The 26233-nt window shown below is 46.6% G+C and overlaps 1 protein-coding gene across 1 annotated transcript; it reads left to right on the forward strand.

Annotated features, from left to right (window-relative positions):
* The first annotated feature begins 337 nt into the window (after nucleotides 1-337).
* LOC123401917 (anaphase-promoting complex subunit 8) lies at nucleotides 338-4539 on the forward strand. Its single transcript, XM_045095781.1, has 4 exons — nucleotides 338-580; nucleotides 655-1027; nucleotides 2017-3267; nucleotides 3734-4539. The coding sequence occupies exons 1-4, from the start codon at nucleotides 492-494 to the stop codon at nucleotides 3821-3823; spliced, it is 1803 nt and encodes a 600-aa protein (XP_044951716.1). The 5' UTR covers nucleotides 338-491; the 3' UTR covers nucleotides 3824-4539.
* Nucleotides 4540-26233: the final 21694 nt, after the last annotated feature.

The raw sequence follows: 26233 nt of genomic DNA on the forward strand, positions 1-26233 counted from the left end.
AGCCTCTTTGTTTTGCTTTGCTTGTTCCGCTCAATTTCTCATCATGATGGAATTAACAATGGATGGGTTGATATCTCAACAAAATAGGATAGGACTGGCTACATTAGTTAGTTAGCTTATTATTTTAATAAATCAAAATGATTATAAAAAGATTAAAAGTGTATGATATTTTTATCTCCCGTTGCACCGCACGGACCCTTTTACTAGTGATTAATAAAGCCGACCCTCTGTCATCGAAAAATCTTTTTTGTTTGAGACACAGGAAAATGGCTGAAGATGCTCTGACATGCCGTCGTTTCATTCACTGAGGCCCAACCAGCCAGCTAGCCCAGCCCTAGTCCAACTCCAACCAGAGTTCTCCCCCAAATGCCAAAATTTCAGACCCGCCGCATTGCATCTTCTCCCCTCTCCCGTGGCAGTTTCAAAATAGTTTGCGCTCTCACTGCGCCGATCCGCTCCAAATTAGCCACCCCGCCTCCCCCTACCGGCGTATGGCTGCCGCCAAGGAGAACTACCGCGTCGAGCTCCGAGCCGCCGCTCGCCAGCTCGGCGACCGTTGCCTCTACTCCGCCGCGAAATGGTACGCCGCCCGAAAATCCCGTAGGACCCCCGAAAGTCAAAACCCTAACCCTAACAGCCTTTTCCCATGTGCAGGGCCGCCGAGCTGCTCGTCGGCATCGAGCCCGACGCGGCGCCATCCCAGTCGGCGGCAATGGGCACCCCGTCCTCCTCGGGCGCCGCCCCTGGCGAGCGGTTGCTGCATCTGTACCGCAGCGGCGGGTCCAGCTTCCGGTGCCGCACGCGACACGGTGGCGGCGGTGGCGCCGCTGAGGCTGGGACGCCGCTCGGCGGCGTCTCGTACGTGAGCACGCCCATCCCGGACGACGATGCGTTCGACGCAGGGGCCGACAAGTACCTGCTCGCAAAGACCTACTTCGACTGCCGGGAGTACCGGCGCGCCGCTCACGTGCTGCGCTCCCAGGTCGGGCGCAAGGCCGTGTTCCTGCGGTGCTACGCGCTTTACATGGTAAGACATGATATGGGCAACCTCCTGTTTACTCTTTCGAGCGGACTCGTTCCTGTTTGCAGATTTGGGGTAGGGCGTGTGCTGTTTGATGAAATGCTTCACTGGAACTGGTACAGTAAAGTTCAGATTTGGTTATTGTTCTGAGTTTCCAATTGAGGAAATGACATTTTGTAGAAGTTTTGTGGATGCTCGTTAGGGCTCCTTGTTTTGCAAATGGAGTAATAGAAGATTTAGTTTGATTTTGGTGAAGTCAATAACTCAATAAGTGGAATCCTCAATATTTGCTGTTACTGATGGTGATTTTTTTTGGTGCTGTGTGGTCCTCGATGCATAATCTGATCATTAATATTGCTGGGCAGTGGAACACTTTGTCGAAGAAGAGATGCTTCAGTTGTTGCTTTTGTCATGGTTATTAGAAGCTGGAGCAAATTGTGTGGAGCCTCTGGTTTCTTATTTTGCCTCTTCAATGAAATTCTAGATTGAATGTCAGACATCAAAATGTCTACTCATTTCTTGTTCATGTCTATTACTTTTTCCTTTTGTCTATCAAGAGGTTTTTTTCTCAATGTGTTTGGAAGATGATTGGCTAACTCTTTGTACTTTAAGTACTTGCTGTGATGATAGATATTGTATATCTACACGCATGACTTTTTTGTGATAATACAATGGTTCTTCCGCAAGGAAGCTCAGAAATTGCTTATGTAACATATTATTTGGCTTTCGTTTGCCAAACAAGCATGAGATTCCAAATTGTAAGGAGAAATGTGCTCCAGCATCGTACTATGTGTCAGTGTTTTAGTAAGATTGCCTGCGACACACCAACTTTCCATATTTTTGGCCTATGGAACGATGGCCATGTCTGGAGCACATTTCTCCCCTCTTTTCTTGCAGCCTGTTTTCCCTTGCAGAAACTGTCCATTTCTCCATATAGTTTAATTAGTATTTATTTGATATGCCTGATGAACCTTGTTATTTGCTCTGCATTTTAGGCTGGAGAGAAGCGAAAAGAGGAAGAGACAATAGAGCTGGAAGGATCTTTGGGGAAGAGCAATGTTGTTAATAAGGAACTTGTTGCATTGGAGAGAGAGCTCTCAACACATCGCAGAACTGGTGCTATTGATTCCTTTGGCTTGTACTTGTATGGCATTGTTCTACGCGATAAAGGCTGTGAAGGTATGGCTAGAACAGTTCTGGTAGAATCTGTGAATAGCTACCCTTGGAACTGGTGTGCTTGGTTAGAGATACAGTCTTTGTGCACTAGCAGTGACATTCTGAACAACTTAAATCTGAAGAATCACTGGATGAAAGATTTTTTTATCGCTAGTGCACATCTGGAATTAAAGATGCACGAAGAAGCTTTGAAAAGATATGAGCGCTTGATGGGGGTCTTCCATTGCAGCGACTACATTCAGGCTCAAATAGCAACCGTTCAGTATAGTATGAGGGACCTGGATGAAGCTGACATGATTTTTGAAGAACTCCTCAGAACTGACCCTTTTCGTGTGGATTCTATGGATATTTACTCGAATTTATTGTATGCAAAAGAAAGCTTGACTGCTTTGAGCTTCCTTGCTCACAGGGTGTTTCTGACAGATAAATATCGCCCTGAATCTTGCTGCATAATTGCAAATTATTACAGTTTGAAGGGACAGCATGAGAAGTCAGTTTTGTATTTCCAAAGGGCGCTGAAGCTTAACCGGAAGTACCTCTCAGCTTGGACTCTCATGGGACATGAGTTTGTTGAGCTAAAAAATACGCCTGCTGCAATTGATGCCTACAGAAGAGCTGTTGATATAAATCCTAGAGATTACCGTGCTTGGTACGGTCTTGGTCAGATCTATGAGATGATGGGAATGCCATTTTATGCACTATACTATTTTCGAAAATCATCCCACCTGCAACCTAACGATGCACGCCTTTGGATTGCTATGGCTCAGTGCTATGAGAGTGATCCGCTTCAAATGATTGAAGAAGCCATCAAGTGCTATGAGAGGGCTGCAAATACTAATGACACTGAAGGAATAGCACTTCACCAATTGGCAAAGTTGCACAGTATGCTTGGGCAAGCTGAGGAGGCTGCATTTTACTACAAGAAGGATTTAGAGAGAATGGAAGTTGAGGAAAGGCAGGGCCAGAATTTTGTTGAAGCGTTGCTTTTCCTTGCGAGGCATTGCAAGAACATGGGCAGGTTTGAGGAAGCAGAACACTATTGCACAAGACTCTTGGATTACACTGGTCCCGTAAGTTATTTATACACTTTGCTTAGCAGTCTAATTGAAAAGAATAACAGACTAGTGTTAGCAAAATGAGTTACCGAAGGATCATTTTAGTGTGCAAATATGCAGTTCAAACCAACTTCAATCTAATTAACTTGCACGCACTTTGGTTTGTTTTGGTAACCCAGCGCATATTTGCTCAGATCACACGTGAGTGCATCGTTTGCTACTCCCTCCATTCCTAAATATAAGTCTTTCTAGAGGTTTCACTAGTGGACTACATACGGATGTATATAGACATACTTTAAAGTGTAGATTCACTCATTTTGCTCCGTATGTAGACTCCTAGTGAAATCTCTTAAAAGACTTATATTTACGAACGGAGGGAGTAGTAAAAAATGGATTATCATCATATATCACCATTATATGTTTGCTGTGTTTTCCTGGTGATTCTGATTTGCTACAATTGTCTTGTGTTGGATATTTGCAGGAAAAGGAGACTGCAAAAAGTATATTACAAGGGCTAAAACGAGCACAGTCTGGATTTCCACCGATGGATATTGATCATTTTGCGTTGTGAATTTGACCTGCAGATAAGCTATTTGCTTGGGGTAGTTGGGCAGAGAGTGTAAATGCACAAGAGAGGAGTGTCACTTGCTTCTTTATTTATCTCCATCTTACATTCAGCGAGGGACAATACATTTGGTTTCAAGAGAAAGCTAAAAAACAGAGTATCTATGGACAAGGGGAGTTGTTCATCCCACCCCAGAGGCAAGGAAATGCTAGCAAGGGGCTGCCCACCTGATGAAATTGGTGTTCGGACGTCTCCAGCTGCGGATCTAGTTCCAAGTTTCCTTCACAATGTGACGGTTATCGTCTGCAGCCTCTCCAGGCGACTCCAAAGGGCTGGAGATGATGATCTTGTGCGCATGATGCTCGCCTTCAGCTGCTGGAGGTTGGCAAGTAGAAGAACTAGGCGCCTGCATGGTGTGAAGATGCACGCCACCGGGAGGATCCAGATCCCCAATTCAAGAAGTATCAGCATTGTTGGTTGATCTCCGCTTGGCTTCTGAACTATCTATGGCTTTTTCTTCACTGGACTGGTTTGCTTTGCTTTGTGTTGCCTCGCCCGCAGTTGCTTGCATATATAAAGCCAAGCATCTCTGGAAAACTTGCTTTGTCTGGATTCCGGGTGCATATATTATTGTTTATCTCCATTCATCAGTAGTTGCTGTCAAAAAAAGAATAGTTGCTGTCCACTATTACTATATTTATAATGAACTCTTCTTCACAGGACATGTTATCTCTTCCTGTTGCATGTCTTGATGTTGCATAGGTCCCACCTTTTGTGACCGTTGGCCGAGATTTGTTATTTTGCAATAATGCATGATGCGACTCTAGCTTTAATTATTCAAATTAGTACTAGTACTTGCAAAAACAATTCCCTGGTCTGCAAAGATTCTATCATTTCCTGGTTTAACTATTATCATTTGAGTGGCACTCACGTTTTTTCCCCCTTGCCTTTTGACTAGTGGTTTTAATTTTTTCTGCGTGGTGGCTAGTGGTTTGTGATGTCACTAGTAATTATTTTCTGCGGGGCACACTAGTACTAGTACTGGTATTAATCATTGGGCCGTTCATCGAATTGTTTTGGATATCCTGTGGCAGCGGTGTCCTGTCATAACACTGATATGATGTGATAAGAGTACCACGAATAGTGAGATGCACCGTTGGGTTGGATGTACCCCTGTGCCTGGTTCAACTGTTATAACACATGATTTCCTTTTCTCCATCTATCAATCTTGTATTGCTTGGAAATCTGTTGCTTAAAGCAACGAGGTGATGACGTAGTTTCACCATTGCTTGACGCATAGTGTTTGCCCGACGAGCCGAGGGAAGCAACCTGTCCCCTGTTTGGCGATAGGTCGATGAGAACAATTTTTTGGTTCTAACCTCCAAAGGCTATGAAAATGCAGATTTGACCTGAGATTCAATTTTTTTAATCTAACTTTTTTGGCTGACGCCGACATCCCTGACGTTCGGGTTGTACGGGAGATGCCAGGGACCCTGATGTTTGGGCAGGGCCCGCTCGATCCCCCCGTTGTTGACCCGCTGATGTGGTAAAGGGTCAGACGCCAGGCACCCTCGCGCCTGGTCGCCAGGCCCAAACGCCACACACCATGACGTCAGGTCCAGTTAAGTCAGCCAGCCGCGCGTGCCCGCCCCACCCGATGCATCTTGTTCCTCTCCAACCCAGAAACGCATCTCGCTCTCACCCCCTCTTTGCCCTCACACTCCATCTCCCCTGATTTACTCCCTCCACCAAAGTGTGTGGATCCAAGCCCCCCCCATCATCCTTGAGGTAATCTCCCCCAATCCCTTCAATTTTTTTGTTTTAACATCTTATTTTCAGAGTATTTGTGAAGAATGGGTGATGTTAGATAAGTAGATTATTTCTTAGTTTTAGGGATTTCTTTGTAGTTGTTAGATTATATAGGTTTGTTCAATGTGTTGGTATATTATTTTGGCCTTTGGGGCATTTTGTTGAATATGTTAGCATATGATGTGTTGTAGTTTTTGTTTAATAATTTAGTGTTGATATGATGTGGGTATAATGGATTGATTTTAGGCAACCAAAAATTATCATTGATGTGCTTAATTCATTATTGTTGTTTTTAGATGGGGAGACTTGGTAATGTTCATTATATGGATAAGGAGGCATTCTTGACTAACAATGCCGCTGGGGATGAGGAAGCCATTGTTTTTTATACAAGTCCTAGCTATGATGAGCTTGTTGCAGAAGTGAGACATGTCTTAAAGTGGATGAACCTCAATGATGGTGTTAAGTTAATAGGAAGGTACAATGTTGGAGTCCGAGTCAAATCTCGCTTGAAAAGTATGCCTATCACCTCTGACTTGCATTGGGATGTGTACAAGGAAACAATTGACCAATCAGAAGACAAGTCACTTGAATTGTTTGCCACCAAGGTTGAACCTCCTCGGGCTGAAATTGACTTGAACCGGCTTGTCTCTTCCCCAATGACCGAGAGGACAAGTGTGCCTTTCCCTCAGCAAAGGATTATGATTGATGCCTCCAATGCTTATAGCCAACCACCAACTAGCAAAGAAAGTGAGGTTGAATTGCATGCCCCTAATGCTTGTAGCCCACCACCAACCAGCCAAGCAAATGAAGTTGATGTGATTGCTAGTGAGGAAGTAATTCAAAATGATGTTGATGGTGATTTCGATGAGGTAGAGGAAGGGTTTCTTCAAGCTTAATGAGTACTTTTAGAGTCATCAGAAGAGACTGCAAACTGGATAGGTGTGAAAATGGATTATCCAGCGAAGGTTGATGAATGGCTTCAGTTACAAGCAATCAAGTCTTCGCAACAACAAATTATCACATTCGACAAATATAAAATGAAATATCAAATCGACGAGCCAGGTGGCACAACACGAGACGATCATTCATATGGTGGTACCGCATTTGAGGTGCACCTCCAGACACGGTGGTGCCAATGCGAGAGGCCTAGTAAGTATCATTGGCCATGCTCACATTTGATAACAGCAGCGAAGGCGGCAAACATATCAGTTTGCGATTGGAAAAACCATGCGGATGCAAGAGTTCCATGTGGAAGCTACTAGGTTGACATGGGCGCCTCGGTTTCACCCTTTCTTAGACCAATCACAATGGCCTGAGTATCATGGCATCCATATTAAGCCAGACCCTGCCTTGAAGGTGGAGACCAAGGGTAGAAGGAGAACTAAGAGGTCCAGGGGTGATATGGATGACCTTGCTGGATACACTCGCATGAATCAATTTGGTAGCGGGCATTCCATGGAGGCTCTTGATAATATCAACTGTAGGGTTTGCGATGAAGGGCGACACAATACGCGGACATGCAAGAAAAGGAGAACGTTGAAGGGGGGTGGTGGTGGTACAGTAAGCCCAAGTGCTAGAGATACCCATGTTGTCACATGTAAACAACGTGCACCTGCAACTAGCAATGCTATAAAAAGGGATGAGCGAGCGGTAACATAGCCAAACAATGGTTTGCTGGGATGTGGAAGGTTAGATGCTTATGATGGAATTTTGGGAGGCTTGACGTTCAAGTGGTAGGTAACGAGACATAACGATAGAAGCGAGACAACTAGCATAGCAATGATAGTAGTGGTATCGAGGGAAATGGCATCTTGCCTGAGATCCCACTTGGAAGAAGAACGAGTCTGTGAAGTAGACGAACAGGCGTAGTCAAACGAAACCTCACACTCCGAATTGGTTCGGAACTCTATCGAGAAGAAGAAATCTGGAAAAATAATCAACACACAATAAACACCACAACATATTCATAACATGATGCACAATCAAATATTATGCATGTCCATTTAATTATGCATGACATGGCAAAGCACAACAATCAACTTCTACACATTAAGTGAAGATCAATATGCAACAAGTTGCATATTGACAAAACTCCATATTTAAATATTTAATTCCTCCCGTTTATTTACTCAACAAGTATAAATGTTGTTAAACATGGAAAGAGGTGAAGCATAATGAAACTACACTATCTAGGCATTTTAAGTGATGTCGGAAAAAACTTATAGTATTTCTGAAACGAACCCATATGTTAATTTATAAATTGTTCCAGATCGTCCAAAAACATATTTTATATTTGTTAAATAGGTAAACAAAATGCACCATGTGATTCTACACGTCCTTCCAGGAGATTTACATATATAGATAATTTAAAACGGATCTATCGTCTAAAACATATGACCAACTCAAGGTAAATATGACATGAATGAAAAATGCATTCAAACAACAAACACAAACATTTTAAATCATGGATGCAACATAATATTATGAAACTACATGAGATTCTAGGGAAGTTTCATATATGGCATGTTCAAAACATAGCAATGGTTCGTCAACTACAACCAACATAAGTTATGATGATAATTTGTCCAAAACAACATGACATGTGGCACACATCAAAACCACAAGCTACGGGAATCTAAAATGCACAAAAAAGACATGAGGCAGTAGTTTACATGATGCACAATAATTCATATCACATAATAAAATTGTTTAGAAGCATGGATCAATAGGAAATGAACTCACAAGTTGGCTACTTGAACATAGTTTTATTCTGAAGGCATATTGGCGGCAAGAAAAATATATGCTCTATGACTTATAAAGGCATGAAAATCTACAACACGATAGTGGACATGATGCACTATAAATAACTCCACATGAGCATCATCAAAATATGCATAGAAACATGGCTAGCATCAACACAACATGGCAATTTGAAGAAAATAGATTCTCAGACTTGATGAAAATAGGGTGCAAGAGCAACAATTTTTAATAGATTGGCATATTTGACAACAGAAATATCTATGATGAAAATCCTATATACGGAAACTAATGGCACAACATGAAAGACCATAACATGCTTAACAAAACACTCCATGGGAGCAACACCAAAGGAGGTGTAGATCAATGGCAATTCACACGGTAAAACAACAACAAAATATAACAGTTTCAGACTTGGAATTATTTTAGCATCTCAAAACAGCAGCATTGAGTGAGCATGTTGGCAGCAAGAAAACAACAACTACACATGGATCTCATGTCATGGAAAACATACTAATAGCAAGTAGACATGGCATACTACAAATTACTCTATGGGCACAAGTTCATAGGAGGCATGGTTTGCTTAATATGATGCTCGTGAAACGGAACTTATCGTTGACATCAAACAGTTTTAACACGAAAGCAAATTGGGAGCAACAAATGAACATGCTAATGACGATTTACATGGCAAACAGAGGCATGGCATCAAAGTGGACATATCTTAGAGCAATACTCATGAAGGAACCACATGCAAAAGACCTACGGATGACATGCAATCATCCACGCAAGTTTGAATAAAATATCAGTTTCTATAGCTACAACGTGATGCACTTTTGCAACACAGATTTGTGCATGTAGATGATTCCTAATATGTATGCAAATGGCACCATCATGTAGAGCATGAAACATAGATCATTATACATATATAATTCATCTCCATCGGGTGCACGGTTTACGATATATCATCATCACAAAATGCATGTATGAAATAAAATTAACACGCTACAGTGACTTAGTGAAAAAAAAGAACCTCGGTACAAAGTTGTATGGGGATGGCGCGGGATGACACGGTGCATGCCGCCGTTTGGATTGGGGGCTAGACCGATCCCCGGACAATGGCGTCCAGATCAGCGGCAAGGCGGAGGGGGGTTGTCGGCCGAGGGCGGTGATGATGCCGGCGGTCACCGGAGGGGATGTGGACGGCAACGCGGGGTAGGTCTTGCCAGATCTGGCTAGGCGGCGGGGCAACGGAGACCCGGGCCGGCGGTGCATCTCGCGGGCGAAGGCGTCGCTAGGGCGAGCAACGGTGGGGGCTTAGGTGCCTTGGGGCCGCTCGTGAGAGAAGCAGCAAGCAGGCGCAGCTGCGGAAGGTCCTTGAGCGGCGACAACGAGCTGAGAAGCAACAACGGCGGAAGCGAGCGGAGAAGCAACAACGGCGGTGAGCGGAGCAGCAGCGACGCGGTCCCGTGGGGCGGCATGGATCGGGCGGGAGCTCTCGTGCGACACGCGAGCGGGGCACGGGCGACTTGTGCAGGTTGGCGCTCGGGCTGCCGTGCAGGGCAGCTCCTCGCTGGAGCTCAGCAATGACGGGGCGGATGCGGGGCTGTGTGGTCGCCTGGACATTGTCCGGCGGCCATGGACAATGTGCAGGTGGGGCTGCACGGACGAATCTGGACCCCTAAATTTGGATTTGAGATCTGAAAAATGACGGGGAAGGAGTGGATTTCAGGATTTTAGGGATGTGGGGCTAGAAGGTGGGATTTTCTTTGGGGTGGCTGCAAATTTGGCAAGGGGAAATCCCTAGTGGAGTGAGAGGCTCTCTTCATGGGGTGGCTTTTATATAGAGGATGGACTATGGTGCGATGGATGTTGTCCGACTAACCATGATTCGATGGCCACGAATGAAGGGGTAGGCTAGCTGGGTTTGTGGGTTGTGTAGTTGGGATAGGTGGGGATGAGAGGGAAGGTTTTGTGGCCTGGCATAGGTTTTAGAAATACCGAAAACGTCTCACATTTGACCGGCTATAGTGCCGCTATAGGTTTATCCGTTCGGGTATCAAACGACCTCCAAATGCGTCGAAATTTGGCACGCGGTCTAGCTACACTATATTGAGACCGCATGCCAACTTTTGACTCATTCCTATAATATTTTAAACGCACTTTTAGAAACAATATTTTAACAATGTCGTGGGCGCGGGCATGTGTGTTTGGTCATGAAATGGTCAACTACAAGAATGGGGAGAACCGACGACCATGATGGATGCAAGTTTTGAAAAAATGGCGACAATGAAGTGCTAATGAAATGCGTATGCGAATGATGCGATGATGAATGTGAAAAATAAACGAATCACATGGAAAAACTCAAAATAAATGGAAGGCATCTAGAGCGTCGGTCTTGGGTTGTTACAAGCTGCGTCGCCGACGTAAAGATGCGAGAGAAGCACTCCGTAAGGGACAAGCCGGACTCCGCAGCGGAGCTTTTCATCCTTGCCGACCGCGGCGCCAAGGCCGAAGAGGGATGCATGTTCCTCCACAACTATCATGACGCCGAGGATGGCATAGTGAACTCCAAGGGAAAAGGACCCCAAGTGCAAGGGCCCGCCATACTTGCGGCGGTACCAGACTACAAGCACGGTCACGACTGCGGCAAAGCTAAGAAGGATGACCGTCCCGACTGCGCCTACTACAACGCGAAATCCCACAACATCGAGGACTGCTACAAGCTCTCGCAGCTTCGAGAGGGTCACACTGGCTGTCATAGCGGCCGCTAGGAGTGCGGCAGGGGCCACAACAATGGCTACGGAGGTGGCCGACAGGATGGCAACCAAGGCAACGATGCCCGCGATGACAACCGTCGTGTTGATACGTCTCCAATGTATATACAATTTTTTATTGTTCCATGCTATTATGTTACCATTTTAGAACACTTCTTAGGCACTTATCTACCAATTTATATTTTTGAAGCACTAACCTATTGACCCAGTGCCCAGTGAAAGTTGTTGTTTTCTCCATGTTTTTCCACTTTTCAGGTTCCAATACCAAACAAAGCCCAATTGACCTAAAATTTTTGTGAACTTTTTTCTGGATCAAAAGAAGATCGTGGAGCATCAAAAGAAGGCCGGGAGGTGCACTAGGCCACCACAAGCCATCAGACCGCAACCTGGGGGTGCGGCCTGATGGCTTGTGACCACCTCGTCGCTCTCCCGACCCCGTTCTGTGGCTTATAAATTCCTATTTACCCTAAAGACTCCACAGGAGGCCCCGAAACACTTTTTACGCTACTGCACGTCTCCTTTCTGATGGGAGGCCATCTAGAGCTCCGTTTCGTCACTTTGCCAAAGGGGGGTCGATCATGGAGGGCTTCTTCATCAACCTTCCTGCCATCATGATGATGTGTGAAAACTTCACCACAGACCTATGGGTGCATGGCAGTACCTAGATGGCATCTCTCTCTCTTTGATCTTTAATACAATGATCATCACATCTTCGCTTTGATCCATATGATGTAACTGTTTTATACGGTGCATTTGTTGGAATCCGATGACTCATGGGTTTATGTTCAGATTATCCATGATAAATATTTGGGTCTCCTCTGATATATAATATGATTCTTATGTGCATGATTATGATAGCTTCATAATTCTCTCCGACATATTGAAATAGTTCGGGCAACTAGATTGATATTTCTGTAGTGAGGGAAGTTCATTGTAGTAGTTTCAACCTAGCGAGTTTATATATCCCAGTGACAGAAGGGGACAAGTTGTGATGGGGAAACTACCCCTGGGTATACTCAAGCGGAGATAGTCCGTCTCCAAGACATTTGGGCCAAGTGCCCTGCCCCCCGGGCCGGCTAGCGAAAGCCGGCCCGCCTGGCCGACATGCACCAGGACAATCGATGGGATTCGGCCTAGCCGGCTGGCCTGTCGCCATCCGTACGGCCGGCCCCCGTCCCATCCGACCGTACTCCCGTACGGTGACAAGACCCGATGCATGGCGCACATGCGCTAGTGGCAGCAGTATGCGCTAACAAGCTCGGCGTGGCCACATGCACAATGATGTGGGGGTCAGCAAGGCTGCACGACTCGAGTCACCACCAAGGCTAACCGGACGAGACGACACTGTAGCCACGTTCACCCCTACCTGCTCCCTCACGATCGACGCGTTGGTCGCTGAGACATACAACCAGCATGCCCCGCGCAAGACAAGACCCGCCAGCCAACGAGCCCTACAGCCAGTGAGAGAGGCTGGCAGTCTGGTCCCACCTCGTGTCTTATCCCCACCACTGTACATCTCAGGCCTCACCTTAGCCCTAGATAGGTAGGAGTCGATTCTCAGATTCACATGCGACCCACCTAGAGAAAGAACCATACACCACCGAGGTAGCGAGGCCGACAGCTAGAACTCCATCTCCCTCCACACGAACAGCTCAATGAGCACCATTTGTAATGTGATCTCATATAGTCACACAGGCAGGACTAGGGGTTTTACCTCATCGGAGGGCTCTGAACCTAGGTAGATCGGCGTCATGTGTGTTGTGCCTACACCCTTTCCCAGACGCTGCCGGTGCCCGTCGGCCCCAAACCACGATCTAAGCCACCCCTCACATTTGCCACGAAAATACTACGACAATTGGCGGCCACCGTGGGCCTGACAGCAATGCCGGCCGGAGTAATGTTTCGGCCGGGACCCTTCACCCCATCTGACGAGCGCGTGGCGCACGTCTTGATCGTGCACTATGGCATGCTCGACTGCATCAACGACAATGCCCACCGTCTCGAGGATGCGGACTTCCACGTCGACGGCTCCATCGTCTCTTTTGGCTCGCACCGCATCAACATCACGGTCATCACCGACAAGTACCTTGACGAGGTGCTCAGTTGCGATGAGCTGCCGCCATCCGGCAACAACAACCTCTCCAGAGACATCAATGACTTCTGCGATCGTGTGGAGGTCCTCATCGCCATCTTGCTAGGCAGTGTGTCCAGATACCGGACCCCACTTCGTGCGGCGGTGGACACGCTTCACACGCCCATCCCTACAGTGGCCGACCCTGCGTCGCCACCCAAGAGCTCGACAACCACCGTGAACAGCTGCTCCATGAGGCGCGCTAGAGGCAACCCAGCGCAAGTTCGAGGCCACTCGACGTGAGTTCAACACGGCCCACAACCTCACGTCGGCTGCCCCAAGGCCCAGCCAGCTGGTGGACGTGCGACGTCAGGGCGGCGCCATCGACCAGGAGCTGGCTGGCGGTCGTCCCAACTATGACACCCCCGTCAAGAACATGAGAGCTACACAGGCTGCCCTCAGCGAGCTGGAAGGGCTCAAAGGGTCAGCCCGCAATGTGCAGTAAGAGCGCATGTGCATCCTCGTAGAGGCTGCCCACGCGCAGCAGGGCCAGCCGGCACAGACGTACCGTGACTCAGCTAGCTCCTGTTCGAAGACCTACGATGACCCTCGTCGGCCCACGACTGGTGGGTGTGAGACAAATCAGGCATCTACGCCTGCTGATGCACACCATTGCCGCGACAGCCAACAAGCGGGCAGCCGCGGCCGACGAGACCGTAGCCCATCGGTAGTCAATAGCCGAGCAAGGGTGCCGGCTGGCCAAGGCGGCTGCTAGCCGGCACGAAGCAGCTGGCGCGAGGAGGACGATCGTACGGTCGCACCACCGCCACCTTGTCCACCAGTGTCCGAACGTGTCGGCACGCGTTAGTTTGACGACCATGACGCTCGTTTTTGCCTGGAGCGCCTCGCGAAATCCCGAGCCGCTCAGGAGGAGAGCAATGCCGGCCCATCGTGCTTCGCGTTGCGCATCCTCAAAGAGCCTTTTCCAAGGGCTTCACCTTGGCGTGCAACCCCCCCAAGTACAATGGCTCAACCAAGCCCGAGGATTGGTTGACCGACTACACCACCGCCGCCGGCATCACCGGCGGCAACAAGCGTGTAGCAGTACGCTACGCACCCCTTATGCCACTCGGCTCGGCCTAGGTTTGGCTTAACAGCATGCCGGCTGGCAGCATCAATAGCTGGCTGGACTTCCAGGAAGCGTTTGTGCGCAACTTCATCGACACGTACAAGCGCCCTCGCCGGCCCCGACAACTCGTCGTGTGCATACAGGGCCCGACCGAGCTACTTCGCAAATACCTCACGTGGTGGACCGAGCTCCGCAACTCCTGCGAGTGCGTCTATGAAGTGCATGCAATTCAGTACTTCATCAACGGATGTCAAGACATCACCCTGCTCAAGTACAATATCATGCATCGGGAACCGTCAACCCTAGTGTAACTGATGGCCGTCGTCTATGAGTACGCTGTGGCCGAGTCTTCCATGAAGCTCCCGGGCTCATCGACGCTGTCGACAAGCAAACCGTGGCCAAGCCGGCTGCCGTCCCGGCAGCCGGAGGATCCCAGGGAGATCAAGGAAAGCACAAGGTCGACTAGTCGGTCGCCCGCCAGGGCGCCCGGTAGGGCGCGACCGTCGAGGACGGCCGGATGGCCGACGGCTAAGGCTCCAGCCGGCGCGAGCACACCAACGACTACAAACAGATGTGACAAGCCAAGTACACCTTCGAGGCCATGCTCAATGGTCCATGTGAATTCCACAGTGGGGCCAAGCCAGCAACGCACGTGACCCGCTAGTGTAGCTGGTTCACCAAGATCGCGCGTGGCAACGCTGTGCCGCCCGGGCCGCAGCCACCACCGCCTCCCGCTCCGGGAGACGGCGGTGCCCACGACGACTAGCCCCAGAAGGATGTGACCTACGTCATATTCACCACCGATGATGATGACAAGCATAGACAACACAAGCGTGCGCTGCAAGTCAACGCCATCGTCCCACCGGTCCCCGGTACATGCACTGGTCGGACAAGTCGATCTATTGGGCCCGCAAGGATCACCCGGCCGTGATGCCGACACCAGGCGGCTACGTGCTGGTCCTCGACCCCAGCTTCATCTCGCGAAGGTGCACATGCCGCTTTACGCGGGTGCTCATCGATGGTGGTAGAAACATCAACATCCTCTACCACGACACCATGGAGAAACTCGGCATTCTGGAGTCCGAGCTCCAGCCGACTCGTACGGTGTTCCACGACATCGTCCCCGGCCATTCTTGCTCCCTATTTGCAAGATCCGGTAGGATGTGCTGTTCGCCTCGCCCAGGAACTTCCGCGGCGAGCCGATCTGGTTCGAGGTCGTCAACCTCTCCATCTCCTACCAGGCCATCTTGGGCTGACCGGCCCTGACCAAGTTCATGGTGGCCCCATACTATGCCTACGTGAAGATGAAGCTGCCGGGTCCACACGGGATCATCACCATCGCTGGCAACTACAAGAAATCCTTCGAGTGCGCTCTGTCCGGCTCTAAGCTGGCCGAGTCTCTTGTCATCATCGAGGAGCGGCGGCAAATCGACCGACTCGTGGCTCTCAGCCGCGAGACGGTGGCCATGACCGAGCCCAAGCTAAAGTAGCCGGCTGCGGAGGCCCAGTTCTAGCCGGCCACCTGCAAGGACATTAAGAGGGTCCCCTGGACCCGGGTGACCCCACCGGCAAGTACGTTGTGGTGGGGACCGGCCTCAGTGACAAATAGGAAAGCAAGCTGGTCGACTTCCTCCGTGAGAATTGGGACATCTTTGCATGGATCCCAAAGGACATGCCATGAGTCCCAAGGAAGTTCGCCGAGCACTTCATACACACCTGGCCGGACGCAAAACAGCTCAAGCAACCACTGCGTCACTTCTCCAAGGACAAGCGGAAGACCGTTGGTGAATAGATCGCCCGGCTCCTAGCAGTCGGCTTCATCATGGAAGTCTTCCACCCGGACTGGTTGGCGAACCCCGTCCTGGTGCTGAAGAAAAACAAGACTTAGCGCATGTGTATCGACTACACGAGCCTATACAAGGCATGCCCCAAGGATCCATTTGCTCTGCCCTGTATCGATCAAGTGATCGACTCGACGTCCGTCAACGAGCTATTGTCCTTCTTGGATGCCTATTCAGGCTATCGCCAGAGCAAGCTCAATCCGGCCGACCGGATCAAGACAACTTTCATAACACCATTCGGGGCGTTTTGCTATAGCACGATGGCGTTCGAGCTGAAAAACGTCGACGCCTGATGTTAACTGTTCTTCCCCTTTGCAACAGCACTAGAAGAATGCTGTTAGCACTCTCCGGCAACCGAAACTAGAAGAATGTTGTTGACGGCCCACAAGCGCATGGGATCATAGCAGTTTTCGAGGGTAGAGTATTCAACCCAAATTTGTTGGTTCGCACAATGGGAGGTGAGAGAATACTCTCAAGCATTAGCAGCTGATTATGTCATATTCAACCACACCTGAAAGATTAGTATCTTCAAGCAAAGTAGTAACAACAAAGTAGCGAGTAACGGCAGTGTAACGAGCAATAGCAGCGGCAAGGAAAAGCAGTAGTGACAGCAGTAGCAAGTAGCAACAGTAGCAAGCGACACTAGTAGCAACATTAGCAGCAGATCAAGGCAAGTAACAACGGTAGCAACAGTAGTAGCAGTAGCAGAGCAAGACAAGTAACATCAGTAGCAACAGTAGTAGTAGCAGTAGAGCAAAACAAGTAACAACAGTAGCAACCGTAGTAGCAGCAGCAGAGCAAGACAAGTAACAGCAGTAGTAAGACAAACTCGTAGGCAATGGGTCGGTGATTTGTTTGGATGATATTCATCATGCAACAACTATAACACGGAGAGATATGTGGCTAGCTCCCGTTCGTCAATGTGATGTAGGCATGCATTCCGTGTGTCGTCATACGTGCTTAGGGAAAAGAACTTGCATGACATCTATTGTCCATCCCTCCCGTGGCAGCGGGGTCCAAAAGGAAACTACGGGATATTAAGGTTCTCCTTTTAATAAAGAACCAGACCAACGCATTAGCACATGGTGAACACATGAACTCCTCAAACTATGGTCATCACCGGGAGTGGTTCCGGTTATTGTCACTCCGGGGTTCCGGATCATAACACATAGTAGGTAACTACAACTTGCAAGATCGGATCAAAAACACACATATATTGGTGACAACATAATAATTTCAGATCTGAAATCATCACACTCGGGCCCTAGTGACAAGCATTAAGCATGGAAAAGTAGTAGCAACATCAATCTCAGAACATAGTGGATACTAGGGATCAATCCCCATCAAAACTAACTCGATTACATGATAGATCTCATCCTACTCATCACTGCCCAGCGAGCCTACGAATAGATTACTCACGAACCACGAAGAGCTTCATGGAATTGGAGAGGGAAGAAGGTTGATGATGACGATGGCGACGATTTCCCCTCTCCGGAGCCCAAGACGGACTCCAGATCTGCCCTCCAGATGAAGAACAGGTGGTGGCGGCGCTTCCGTATCGCAAACGCGGCGAAAACTTCTATTTTTATTTTTTTCTGGGACGAAAGGGGACTTATAGACCTCAGGTTGGGGGCGGCAGAGCCGTGTGGGCCCCACAAGCCTGCCCACCGCCACCAGGGGTGGTGGTGGCAGAGCCAGGGCTTGTGGCCCACTAGCCCACCCCCTCAGGTGGAACTTGGCACATATATTTTTTATATCTTCCAAAACTGCTCCCCATAAATTTCCAGGACGTTTGGAGAACTTTGGTTTCTGCAAAAAATAACACCAAGGCAATTCTGCTAAAAACAGCGCCAGTCCAGGTTAGTTCCATTCAAATCATGCAAATTATAGTCCAAAACAAGGGCAAAAGAGTTTGGAAAAGTAGATACGATGGAGACGTATCAACTCCCCCAAGCTTAAAACCTTGCTTGTCCTCAAGCAACTCAGTTAACAAAGTGAGAGAGAAATAAAAACTTTGACAAACTCTGTTTGATCTTGTTGTTGCAACTATGTCTAACTCATAACCAGAATTTCAGCAAGATCACAAGTTAACCACATAAGCAAATGACACAAAGGTCTCACGGTAAACTAATATCAATGGCATAATCAGCTAACGAGCAAATAATAATGAGTTTCAAATACCAACACTTCAATCAAAACAAGTATGAAGCAATATGAATAGGTGGTATCTCGCTAGCTCTTTCTGAGACCGCGAAACATAAATGCAGAGCACTTTCAAAGATCAAGGGCTGACTAAACATTGTAATTCATAGCAACGAAGATCCAGTCATAGTCATACTCAATATCAATCAAAATCAAAGCATAAAAATGACAGAGGTTCTCTCTAATTGGTGCTTATATAAGAGGAGGATGACTCAACAGGAAAATAAATAGACAGGCCCTTCGCAGAGGGAAGCATTGATTTGCAGAGGTGCCAGAGTTCAAGCTTTGAAAACAGAGATAATAATTTTGGGTGGCATGCTTTAATTGTCAATGCAATGACCAAGAGTTCTCAATATCTTCCATGCTACTCATGCTATAGGCTGTTTCAAACAGAAAACTAAAGTATTAACTCCCCCACCACCAATCAATCACACTCCACGGCTAGCCGAATCCTCGGGTACCGTCCATACTAACATCAATCTGGGGGGAGTCTTGTTTTACAGTTATGTTTTCGATTTAAGCGTGGAACTGGGCATTCCAATTACCGACCCCTTTCTCGTGAGTGACTGTGAATAAACACATGTCGAGGATAACAATCCTAGCATGGAAGATACCAATAGCCCCCTGTCACCACATTGGCGGTTCGGGCATGCAAAGCAGATTATTTCTTGAAGGTTTAGAGAGTGGCACATGCAAATTTACTTGGAACGACAGGTAGATACCGCAAATAGGTAGGTATGGTGGACTCTCATGGAAAAACTTTTGGGTTTATGGAAGTGGATGCACAAGCAGTATTCCGCTTAGTACAAGTGAAGGCTAGCAAAAGACTGGGAAGCGACCAGCTAGAGAGCGACAACAGTCATCAAGATGCAATGAGTTTGACTAACATTGAATGCAAGCATGAACAAGATATAAATCACCATGAACACGAACATCATAGAGGCTATGTTGATTTTGTTTCAACTACATGCATGAACATGCGCCAAGTCAAGCCACTTGAAACATTCAAAGGAGAATACCTTCCTATCATACTACATCATAGTCATCTCAAAATCTATGTTGGAATTCAAGACAAACCATTATAAGCTCTTAGCTAAATAAGCATGGCATCAGAAACTATGATCTCTAAGTTGTCATTGCAAACATGGTTCTCTCACAACAAAGCTAAATCTAGGTCAACAAGCTAGTCATATTTACAAAAACAAAATAGATAGAGTTCATACCAGCTTTTCAGTCTCAGTCAGTTCATCATATATCATCATTGTTGCCTTTGATTTGCACGATCGAACGATGTGAACAATAATAAGCGCATTGGACTAAGCTGAATCTGCAGGCAAACACAAAGGAGAAGACAAAGTAATATGGCTCTTTGAAAGCTAAATAGGTAAGCATGTAAGAACCACTAAACATTGTAACCAATATCTTCTACCTTGACACAAAGAAAAAGAAAACTATTTACACGGGAAAGCTCCCAACAAGCAAAAGAAGAAAGAAAAATATTTTTGGGTTTTCTCAAAAGGACACAAAACAAGAAAACAAGAAAACGAAAATAAACTAGCATGGATAATATAGTGGCAAAGTGTAAACACCGGCTAACAAGGTGAAAGCATAAGCACGAACGTAAAGTCGGTGAGAACACGTACTCCGCCAAGCTTAGGCTTTTGGCCTAGCTTGGTGTACTCCCATGGTGGGAAATAACCAGCTCCGGGATACTCCGGAGCAGACTGTGGATGCCGCTGCTGTGTGAGCTCCTCTGGCTCCCACTGATAAACTGGCGTCTGGTACTCGACTGGCGGCTCGGGCACGGGCGCCTGTGGTTGGGCCAAGCCCCAATATGCGTAGATGTCCGCGGGCATAATAGCGTACCTGCCTGCATGAAGATCGAACAAAGAAGGAGGAGGCAAAGTAATAGTCTCTCGAGTACCCTGACTAAATACCAGGTTATAAATCATCCGTCTACTAGCATCTCTATCCAGAAAATCATGGCGAACCATGTTGTCATAATCCAGATATTTCTCAGGGAGAAGCATCTCTCCTTCCTCTCCCAGTCTAATGGGTATCTCAAAGTGTCAGGCAAGACGGGTAGCATAGATACCTCCATAGACAACACCTTTAGAACGGTTCAGGTTCAACCGTTGAGATACTATAGCACCCAAGCTATAAGTCTTATCGTTATAAAGGCCTTCGCGCAAAACGCAAGGTCTGGAGAACTAAGTGATCCAGCCTCCCCACGGCCAATCAAACATTTTCCCACAAATAGTGAGAAGTACCGAAGCACAGGAAAATGTATGCTAGCAATTCCAGCGCGAGACACTCCTCTCTCCTCTCCAACAGCAATAGAACCAATGAAATCCTCCAAGTCCCGTGGACGAGGGTCACAAATATCCCCAACATAAGGTAATTTGCATACATTGCAAAAATCCCGCAGCGTCATGCACTGGGGGACATCGTATATCATGAACTCAACCATGGGAGGATTCTTCCTCGGATAAAAGTTGAAGCTTTGAACAAAAATATTGGTGAGGAGGAGGTATTGTGGGCACTTATCTTCAATGAACGCAGTAAGACCTGCGTTCTCCACCAAGTAATAAAAGTTTTCATAAAGTCTGGCGGCACGCAAAAATTCATGACTTGGTCACTCGCACGCTCGAACTTCTGTGACTCGAGGGACTACGTACTTGGGGTGGTTCTTCTCATCCTCCTTGGGGTTACGGCTTGAAGAGCCTCTCAAGAACCTCCTCATCTTTTCCTTTTTCTAGCTCTGAAAATTTCTGAAATTTTTAGAGACTTCGAAAGAAAAGCGAATAAAGATTAACCCTACTTGTAGCAACTACTCCTACCAGTGACTAGAGACTGTATCACGCGCTAAAACTACTTGGGACCAGCTAAAATCAACTTTTCAAGCTCAAGAACCGGGTCACCAAGGTAGCAAGAATTCGCGAAGGATAAAGCATTAGAGCAAAAACTAATTGGACCAATAGAGGAATCACTTACCAAGGAGTAATTTCCCCAAAACGGTTCGGAGAATGGTGCTTTGAGCAAGGAGATCGAGAATCACAGCCAAATGAGCAAGAACACGGGTTTGAGCTACGAAACAATTTTTTCTGGAGGTGGAAGAAGAGGCTGAGAGCTGGAATGAGTGGAGGTGGTACCTGTGGGCCCCACAAGCTTGCACCCCGCCACCAGGGGGTAGGTGGTGGTGGGAGGGCTTGTGGCCCACTGTTCTGGCCCCCAGGACAGCTCTCAGGCCCAGAAATTTTCAAAAATTCCAGAAAAATTCATACTAAATTTTCAGGACCATCAGAGAACTTTTATTTTCGAGGTATTTTTTCTCCGGGACGCTAAAACAGAAAACAGGAAAAACTAAACTAATTCTATCATTTTTCTTCTAAGCAAAAGAAAAGGAAAACTCAAAACAGAGGTATGTGACTCTTTGATTCACCCGTGCCATGGTCATCGAAAGAAATCTGTCATGGGGTTGATGAAGTTCTTATGACAAAACCTTCTCGAATCGCAAGAGAGAACGGAGAATTTTCGAATAGCCACTAAGTCACCTCAATAGGGATATGTATCTCCCCAACAAGAAAATCATACTTCTTCTTGACACGAGGAATAGGGCATTCAAAGCTCCCAATAAGAATCGATGAAGTCTTTTCGATAGCATTGGTGCAATGTACTTGATATCGTTTCTTCGGAAAGTGCAGGGTGTGCTCATTACCGTTGACATTGAAAGTGACATTGCCTTTGTTGCAATCTATAACATCCCCTGCAGTGTTTAAAAAGGTTCTTCCAAGGATGACAGCCATGGCATCGTCCTCGGGAATATCCAAGATAACAAAGTCTGTTAAGATAGTGGTGTTAGCAACCACTCCCAAATGCTGATAGGGAAAGCAGTTGATTTGTCGGCCATTTGCAGAGAAATTTCAGTGGGTGTCAACTTATCCAATTCAAGTCTACGATAAAGAGAGAGCAGCATAACACTAACACCGGCTCCAAGGTCAGATAAGGCAGTTCTTACGTAGTTTCCTTTAATGGAGCAAGGTATAGTGGGCCCTCCGAGATCATCAAGTTTCTTAGGAGTTCCAACTTTGAAAGTATAATTGGCAAGCATGGTGGAGATCTCAAGATCTGGTATCTTCCGTTTTTAGTCACGATATCTTTCGTGTACTTGGCACACGGGGACATCTTGAGCATATCAGTTAACCGCATCTGCAGAAAGACGGGTCTTATCATCTCAACGAAGCGCTCAAAATCCTCATCATCCTTTTTCTTGGATGTCTTAGGAGGAAAGGGCATAGGTCTCTGAACCCATGGCTCCCTTTCTTTACCATGCTTCCTAGCAGTGAAGTCATCCTTATCGTATTTCTAAGGTTGTGGGTTATCAGGATTAACCGTCGGTTCAATCTCCACATCCTCATCATTGTTAGGTTGAGCATTATTATGAACATCACTGTCCATATTGTCACCAGGTTCATGTTCATCACCAGATTGTGTTTCTGCATCAAACGCAGAAATATCATTAGTTTCTTCAGGTGTGACAGTATTTGGTGAACTGGCATGCAGGCTTCTATCATCCTTTTTCTTCTCCTTAGGATGACTAGGTGTATCAGCATTGATTGCTTGAGAATCTTGATCAATTCTCTTAGGGTGACCTTCAGGATACAAAGGTTCCTGAGTCATTTTGCCTCCTCTAGTAATGGCTCTGACAGAGTTGTCATTTAATTCATTGAGCAGGTCATTCTGAGCTTTAAGTACTTGTTCTACCTGAGTAGTAATCATAGAGGCATGTTTGCTCAGAAGCTTTAGATCGTTGACATTTCTGTCTACACAAGCACTTAAATGGCTAAGCATACAAGTACTTTGTTCCAAATGTCTGCTAACATAATCATTGAAACTCTGTTGTTTGGCAACAAAGTTGTCAAATTCATCAAAGCATAGGCTAGCAGGTTTATCAAAAGGAATATCACTCTCATCAAACCTACGCAGAGAATTCACTTCTACTACCTGTATCGGGTTATCGAGACCATGGATCTCTTCGATAGGTGGTAGATTTTTGACATCTTCAGATCTAATGCCTTTCTCTTGCATGGATTTCTTGGCTTCTTGCATATCTTCTGGACTGAGGAATAGAATACCTCTTTTCTTTGGAGTTGGCTTTGGAGGTGGTTCGAAATAGTCCAAGCATTATCGTTGATCAAGATGTTATTCAGTAGGGTCTCAGCTTGTTCTACAGTTCGTTCCCTAAAAACACAACCGACACAACTATCTAGGTGGTCTCTAGAGGCATCGGTAAGTCCGTTATAGAGGATATCAAGTATCTCGTTCTTCTTAAGAGGGTGATCAGGCAAAGCATTTTGTAGCTGGACGAGCCTCCCCCAAGCTTGTGGGAGACTCTCTTCTTGGAGTTGAGCAATGTTGTATATTTCCTACAAGGCAACTTGCTTCTTATGGGAAGGGAAATATTTCTCACAGAAGTAATAGACCATCTCCTGGGGACTACGCACAAATCCAGGAGCAAGAGAGGTGAACCAGGCTTTAGCGTCATCCTTTAGAGAGAAAGGAAACAACTTAAGGATATAGTAGTGGCGGATCTTCTCCTCATTAGTGAAAAGGTTGGCTATATCATGTAGTTTGGCAAGATGGGCTATGACCGTCTCAGACTCATATCCGTGAAAAGGATCAGATTCGACTAGAGAGATTATCTCAGGATCGACAGAGAATTCATAATCCTTATCGGTGATAAAGATAGGTGAAGTGGCAAACTTTGGGTCATATTTCATCCTAGCTTCCCGAGATTTTTCCTTCCACTTGAGAAGTAATTTCTCAGCGTCATAGGCATCCTTACACGCAAGACAATCCTCAGCTATCTCTCCCTCCATAACGTAAGCCTCAGATATATCAGGCAATTCATATCTAGGAGAGCTAGATCTAGCAGGAGCAAAAGCAGGTTCTATCTCAATAGTATCGGCAGTTTCAGAAGCATCACGAGAATTGGCAGTAACTCTAGCAATATGAGCATCAAGGAACACTCCTAGTGGAACATCGGGCAAAGTAGTATCTCTAGCAGTATCAAGCATAGCATCATCAGGCAAAATAGCATCTCTAGCATCATCAGGCAAAGCAGTATCAAGCATAGCATCTATAGCAGTATCAAGCATAGCATCATCAGGCATAGTATCAAGCATAGCATCATCAGGCATAGTATCAAGCATAGCATCTCTAGCAGTAGCATCATAAGCATCATCAAGCACATGCGACATATCAAGCTTTCTAGCAGGAGGTGAGGTCGCAAACTTACTCATAACTGAAGGTGAATCAAGTGCAGAGCTAGATGGCAATTCCTTACCTCCCTCGTAGTTGAGGGCAAGACTTTGGTCTTCGGATCCTTCAGATTCTTCATAGTGATCAGCAGATATAAATCCCAAGTGACTCAAATAATATAGCAATACCTCCCCGGCAACGGCGCTAGAAAAATGCTTGATGTCAACTGTTCTTCCCCTTTGCAACGACACCAGAAGAATGCTGTTAGCACTCTCCGGCAATCAAAACTAGAAGAATGTTGTTGATGGCCCACAAGCGCATGGGATCGTAGCAGTTTTCGAGGGTAGAGTATTCAACCCAAATTTGTTGGTTCGCACGACGGGAGGTGAGAGAATACTCTCAAGTATTAGCAGCTGAATATGTCAGATTCAACCACACCTGAAAGATTAGTATCTGCAAGCAAAGTAGTAACAACAAAGTAGCGAGTAATGGCAGTGTAACGAGCAATAGCAGCGGCAAGGAAAAGCAGTAGTGACAGCAGTAGCAAGTAGCAACAGTAGCAAGCGACAGTAGTAGCAACAGTAGCAGCAGATCAAGACAAGTAACAGCGGTAGCAACAGTAGTAGCAGCAGCAGAGCAAGACAAGTAACAACAGTAGCAATAGTAGTAGCAGCAGCAGAGCAAAACAAGTAACAACAATAGCAACAATAGTAGCAGCAACAGAGCAAGACAAGTAACAGTAGTAGTAAGACAAACTCGTAGGCAATGGGTCGGTGATTTGTTTGGATGATATTCATCATGCAACAGCTATAACACGGAGAGATATGTGTCTAGCTCCTGTTCGTCAATGTGTTGTAGGCATGCATTCCGTGTGTCGTCATACGTGCTTAGGGAAAAGAACTTGCATGACATCCATTGTCCATCCCTCCCGTGGCAGCGGGGTCCAAAAGGAAACTACGGGATATTAAGGTTCTCCTTTTAATAAAGAACCGGACCAACGCATTAGCACTTGGTGAACACATGAACTCCTCAAACTATGGTCATCACCGGGAGTGGTTTCGGTTATTGTCACTCCGGGGTTGCTGGATCATAACACATAGTAGGTAACTACAACTTGCAAGATCGGATCTAAAACACACATATATTGGTGACAACATAATAATTTCAGATATGAAATCATGGCACTCGGGCCCTAGTGACAAGCATTAAGCATGGCAAAGTAGTAGCGACATCAATCTCAGAACATAGTGGATACTAGGGATCAATCCCCATCAAAACTAACTCGATTACATAATAGATCTCATCCTACTCATCACCGCCCAACGAGCCTATGAATAGATTACTCACGAACGACGAAGAGCTTCATGGAATTGGAGAGGGAAGAAGGTTGATGAGACGATGGCGACGATTTCCCCTCTCCGGAGCCCAAGACGGACTCCAGATCTTCCCTCGAGATGAAGAACAGGTGGTGGCGGCGCCTCAGTATCGCAAACGCGGCGAGAACTTCTATTTTTATTTTTTTTGGGACGAAAGGGGGCTTATAGACCTGAGGTTGGGGGCGGCAAAGTTGTG

The sequence above is a fragment of the Hordeum vulgare genome, chromosome 6H (genome assembly GCF_904849725.1).
Source record: "Hordeum vulgare subsp. vulgare chromosome 6H, MorexV3_pseudomolecules_assembly, whole genome shotgun sequence".
Classification (NCBI taxonomy): Eukaryota; Viridiplantae; Streptophyta; class Magnoliopsida; order Poales; family Poaceae; genus Hordeum; species Hordeum vulgare.

Coding starts and splice junctions, on each gene's coding strand:
- LOC123401917 (XM_045095781.1), top strand. CDS start 492: ATGGCTGCCGCCAAGGAGAACTACCGCGTCGAGCTCCGAGCCGCCGCT. Junction 581..654: donor CTCTACTCCGCCGCGAAATG/GTACGCCGCCCG, acceptor TCCCATGTGCAG/GGCCGCCGAGCTGCTCGTCG. Junction 1,028..2,016: donor GGTGCTACGCGCTTTACATG/GTAAGACATGAT, acceptor TCTGCATTTTAG/GCTGGAGAGAAGCGAAAAGA.